Raw genomic sequence first — 6,121 nt, 5'->3', positions numbered from 1 at the left:
AATATCATTTACTCAAAAAGAAAGAAAGAAAAGTGAAAGGAATTGAGCCCCAAAAGGATCTGATGTAAAAATAGCTCGTTAAAGTTTTATTGGAATATTACAGCATGAAAGGCCGATATTCCAGAACGACTCACTATTATCAAACTATTATTATTAATATTTTTAATATTATAATTATTACAATAATAATAATAATAATTATTATTATTATTATTAAATAGAAATTGTCTGAGCCTTATGGAAAACATTAACAATTTAAATCCAAAGCCATTTATTATCCGTTTAACACATTCCATGACTGTGGGCCCGTTTTTACTTTTGTATTGTACATATTTCGTTTATGTTTCCCGTGTTTTCGAGTTTGTTTGAAGTTTACGTGATTTATCTTTCAAGTCTGTTGATGTATAAAAATGTTATTAAAATAAATGAGTGCTATCACTGCTGACCACAGGTCGCCTGACAATAAATTCTTTTTTTTTTACAATCATGTAAATATGGTCTTTATTCATTTTAAAACTGCGTTTTGGTTACAAAGACTGTATTTATTATATGTATTTATTTATTTGTTTGAAAGGATAAACCCCTTGAGATGAAACCATCTCGTTTTCAAGAGGGTACAGCAGTGTAGATATGCAAAAAAACAAACAAAATAAAAAATACTCTCTCTTTACACACAAACACACATCGACACATTCAAACAACACACATACAAACATGCACACGTAGCTCTCTGTCAAAATAGTAATAAAAAACTAAAATTGCAGTTATTACATGAGAAAATAAGATAGCAACACAAAGTTAAAAGCAATTACAAGCATTTTGAAAATGTAACAATAGGGCATTTTTAAACAGATTATCAAGTTTTATAGAGCGGATGGATGATGGAAGACTGTTCCAATCAGCAGGAGCTTTGAATTGGAATGCAAATTTCCCTATTTCCTTTTTAATCCTCGGAACAACAAAAAAGGTTTGGTCAGCATGACGTAAACTATAGGAAGAATGAAAATAAATGTATTTGTATTACAAATACTTATTTCTTGCGGTGAACTATGCTAGTGGCCTTTAGTGTAACTGGTTTAAATATTTTCAGATGGACAAAATTTAAATCTCAATAGACAATATATGTTTTGACCAATATGGCACAACATGCAAATAATATAAACATATATATATATTCTTGAAATATGGAACATATTCATAAAACATGTATCTCTTATTTCATACAAAGGTTTTATAGTTAGAATCTATTCATTCAAGGATGTTGATGCTCGTTACACACATTCAGTTATCATTCGGTATTTTCAAAAGATTTAAACAATGAGTTCTCTGATTGATTTCAGAATAACATGAAAATATCCCCGCGACTGTCAATTTATGAATCCCAGAAAAATATAAACAACAAACTCTTAATTGGTTACTTTACATCTGAGGTAATGACGAATTCAGGAAATAACTTGGATTGTGTATTTGTATAATTAACCTTGCACCAGGGTTAGGGACTATTCCTTTATCTCTTTGAAATTGAAGATCCACTCTGCTTAATCTATTGATGCCTAGGGGTATATTATATGAGGCCATAATTTCTGTGGCACCTATATGACACCCTGAAATGTGATTGTATGGATGGAAGTTGCTATGGGAACCATATATCATCTCATCCCAGGGACACATGTCCAATCTCAGACTGGTCAAATGTTCACAGTAATAAAAGTTCAATTAGTATGTTTATCCTGGATTTTGTTGTTGCGGTGAACTATACGCTCTGAATCATAGTCAGCAGTGAAATCTGTGAACAGAAAATAACTTCCTGCGTCTTAAATTTTATTTTCGTATGACCAGATTTGACCATCTGAATCTGAATTTTTCCATAGTTGTTGAAGTGATTTGACTTTGAACTATAAAAAGTGTTTTTACTGTGAAGGAAGTGGTGCATGTACAATTATTCTTACTTCAGCTTATGACTTCCTCCTCTCTCTCAGAATTGCCTTTTGTTATTTGTCAGAGAATATTGCGGCACTCAGCTCTACATTGAAGAGAAGGGGGAAGGACAAGATATAAGCAAGAAGGCTTAACTGATGAAACTATATGAGTCTTTATGACCACAGTCAATTTGTACAGAATTTTAGATATAATTAAGAAGTATATAAATTATTGGCTAAGTTCTAGTTCCTCCATAATTACTATTTTTTCCTCTTATGTATAATGAGATGACAAAAAAGTCAAATTTTATTTTGACACTGGGCAACGGAGCGCTTCGGTTTGTATTTTTTTAAGCCTTCTTTAGCAACAGCAGAGGGCGCTTTAGCTCCACCCTGAGCAGCGACCACTTCCATTCACATCACGAGTGGCGAGCACAGCCAGAGGAAGAGATCTTACGCAGACTGTTCTGACAACAAATGCGCATGAATCGAGAGGGATTATAGGTGCAATCATTTATTAGGAAACATGTGCATGCAGTTCAGGGTGCTTGATAATAATGTAAATGTAAAATAGACCTCTAATTGTGTAGCCTCCCACAAAAATGCACTTTTTTATAATATTGGGTAATACAAATCATTTTGTTGCGGTTATCTTGAAAGAGATTGAACTACACGGCGCGATAAATCAACACATGTAGGCATGAAGAATTTCAGTTTACACTTCATTAAAATTGTGCGGAAGAGTATGAAACATGAAATAAGTAAAACGCATTAATGAATGAATGAATGAATGAAATGTTTAGTGAAGAGTGATTTGAATAAAATATAATTACTGTATCAGTGAGAGCGTCGACTTGATATTTGAAGCGGCTCATTAGCGCCTCACAGAAACGCGCACGAGGCTCCGCTCGCGCTTTTGTGCAGCATTAACAGGTTGTCTGTTCTTCCTCGGTTCAGTTCCTCCGCGGAACAGACTGTTCCTTCTATAAATAAAGAAAATAAATGAATAAAGCATAAATCACTCTTTCTTTCATTCGGCAGACGAATGAATAAACAGATATAAACAGAATAAAATTAATTGCATGCTTGATATACATGCTTGACGTTGCGTAAAAGCTGTACCTTGTTCACTAATGCCAAGAAAATGTGCACGTAAAAATAAAATATGATGATCTGTACGCTGTTTGACATGTGATGGATGGAGTGCTGATGTAAATGAATTATAATAATTTGTGTTTCCACAGCGCAATGAAAACGAATGTCAGCTTTCCACATTAACGCGTTGTCATCGGCAGGCCCGTTCACTCCTGACGCGCACGAATTGGAGCAGGTTGCAGCTCACTGAAAGGCGCACCTTTGGGAATTATGCAGAAAATGCGGATGGATAATGTTGTGGCTTCTTGACAAGGAAAGCACAAAACCCGTGAAAGTGATTAAGGAATTAGGCTACTGGCCAAAAACCTTTTTGGGAGGGGGGGGGGATTCAGCGCGCCCGAATCAGCCAGTTTACCAGAGGAAACAAGAGAAGAATAGCTCCGTTTGAATATTTATTCAACGAACTGAAAGGCTGAAATAAAACCTATTTAATTGACCCCCCTTCTAAGTAAAAAACGAAATAATAACAATAATAACAACAACAATAATAATATAATAATAATAACAACAACAATAATAATATAATAATAACAACAACAACAATAATAATATAATAATAATAACAACAACAATAATAATATAATAATAATAATAATAATAATGACTGAAAATAATTTTTGTGTACACTTAGACTTTTCATGACCCCCCCCCAAGTTTTTCAATAAACAGTCTGAGCTGACTGACATTTTTAAAGTATTGATAACATGTTCATAAGTGTGTGTGATCTAATTTTACTATAAAATATTAATATGTACTTTGTGTGAATTCTGTATAGGTTATTTCGTAAAGATTCGAATTACTTTACCATCCGAGTACACCTTATACCTACATAAAATCGATTTTATTTTATTTTTTATTATTTAGTTGAGTCAAGCGACCACATGTTCAAAAGTAAAATCACATTGTGGACTAATTTGTTCATTTAATCGATTTAAAAAAGGAACCCCGACCTGGAGCATTGATGTATCAATAATTTGATAAAGCATAGACATATAACAACATTTAAATCTAAATTGTTCCCCTAATTATTGTTTTTTAACGAAATGAAATATTACTATAAGATTAAAGAACAGATCCTAATCTTACTTTGGCCATGATGTCCAGTTCCTGTATGTAGTGACTCAAAGACCACGTGATCATCGTGGTCCTATAAATACCTTTCGGGAACGAACGAGGATAGTGTGGCGGTCTGGTTGGATACAAACTCAATCCCGTACTTGAAAGATCTTTTGGAAAGATACTTGGATATCCAAGAGTAGTTTTTTGATCAACATCAGAAACTGATCGCTGGGAGAAACATTTCAAGACAACTCAAGCCTAGAGATCGATGTTCTTGACTTTTTTTTTAACACTTTAAACAGAAGTTTCGTTGTCGATGAGAACCTCGAAGCCTCGGGAGTCGCCACATCCGCAGGTCACGCAGTTATTTATCACGCCATTAGGTTGTTCAGACATGTGCGTGTTTAGTTGGAAATAAAGCTGCAGCGAGAGTCTGGCGTGTGGAGACAAGGAAGAAGGCTCTGCGTGTGTGTGTGTGTGTGTGTGCGTGTATGCGCGCTCGCTCAGTAGCCTCACCAGACTAGAGGAGGAGGAAATCTGGGAGAGGGGGAAAGAGAAGCTGCGCCTCCAAGGATGACTTTAGGGACGGATATGTCCGACAACTCTGCATTGTCCGACGATGTGGACATCGATGTGGTTGGGGGCGACTTATCCGTCGGGAAGGACGGAAAGTACATTCATCACGGCTTCAGCATGGATAATGACTCGGACGATAATTACTCCCAGAACGCCGCCGAGAGAGTTTCCTCCCCCGGGCTCAGCAGCTCCGACTGCCCCGATCCGACGGGCTCCAGCGCAGACGTCGGGACCGTGATCGGAGACAAACCCAGAAAGAGCGCGCTGGTGAAGCCGCCCTACTCTTACATCGCACTGATCACCATGTCCATCCTGCAAAGCCCCAAGAAACGTCTCACTCTCAGTGAGATCTGCGAGTTCATCAGCAACAGGTTTCCTTACTACCGGGAGAAATTCCCCGCGTGGCAAAATTCTATTCGCCACAATCTTTCCCTAAACGACTGCTTCGTGAAAATCCCACGTGAACCCGGCAACCCCGGAAAGGGCAACTACTGGACCCTGGACCCGGATTCCGCGGACATGTTTGACAATGGGAGCTTCTTGCGCAGGAGGAAGCGCTTCAAGAGGCATCAAGCGAACGAGATCCTCAGGGACGCAGGTGGCTTCCTGTCCGGGTTTGGATACGGCCCATATGGATACAACTGCGGACTTCAGCTACAGAGCTTCCACGCAGCCCACAATCCGTATCACCCGCACGCCGCAAGTGGTGCGTTCCCATTCCCCAGCGCGCCCTGCACCTTACCCCCATCAGGGTCGATATTCCCCGCGCCTCACCCTCTGCCCAGCCTTTTGGGCGCTGATCTAAGGAAGCCGTTTTATCCTCAGCTGAGCCCGTCTCTGCCGCCTCCCAAGACGGACTCGAGTGCCCCGAGTCGGCCTTCATTCTCCATTGACAATATCATCGGCGCGGCCAACTCAACAGTTTCTTCCTACAGCGCACAGGCGGGCAGCCAGGCTCAGCTCCTGGCCATGTTGACCCCTGCAGCGTTGACCTCTGTTTCTAACCATTTGAACCTATCACAGGACAGCATACAATCCGGGCCACAAGGTCAGACCTTTTCCAACAAAAGCCCCAGTATGAACATTTGTCCTTTTTAGTAAAAAAAAAAAAAAAAATGTGAGAGCGCTCGCTGAAATATCTTAAGTTAAAAACAAAAAAACAACAACAAGTGTGACGTCTCCGGTGAAAATCGAGTGTTTTTTTCTCTCTCCCCGTTCTCTACGATATGTAAGAGGGGAGAAATGCTTATTTATGGGTTGTAAATATACGTGTATAATATTGAGAGAGAAGGAGCTTGTTAAACAACTCTGGCCTGCCTTCCTGCAAAGCGGCCCTAATTCGTCAGTGGGAGCAAAAATAAATCTGGTTATTCTAAGTTAAAAGTGTCACCCATTTTTAAATATATATATAT

At 38.5% G+C, this 6,121-nt stretch overlaps 1 protein-coding gene across 1 annotated transcript; it reads left to right on the top strand.

Annotated features, from left to right (window-relative positions):
* Positions 1 to 4,706: 4,706 nt before the first annotated feature.
* On the top strand, positions 4,707 to 5,807 carry foxd2 (forkhead box D2). Its single transcript, XM_068743698.1, has one exon. It carries the CDS (start codon positions 4,707 to 4,709, stop codon positions 5,805 to 5,807), a length of 1,101 nt encoding a protein of 366 aa, XP_068599799.1.
* The last annotated feature ends 314 nt before the right edge of the window (positions 5,808 to 6,121 follow it).

This window comes from Brachionichthys hirsutus, chromosome 9 (genome assembly GCF_040956055.1).
Source record: "Brachionichthys hirsutus isolate HB-005 chromosome 9, CSIRO-AGI_Bhir_v1, whole genome shotgun sequence".
In the NCBI taxonomy this organism is placed as follows: domain Eukaryota; kingdom Metazoa; phylum Chordata; class Actinopteri; order Lophiiformes; family Brachionichthyidae; genus Brachionichthys; species Brachionichthys hirsutus.
Note: the sequence above shows the minus strand (reverse complement) of the source record. Positions and strands in the feature narration are given on the sequence as shown.

Excerpts from the sequence above, each read along its gene's own strand:
- foxd2 (XM_068743698.1), top strand. The coding sequence starts at position 4,707 with ATGACTTTAGGGACGGATATGTCCGACAACTCTGCATTGTCCGACGAT.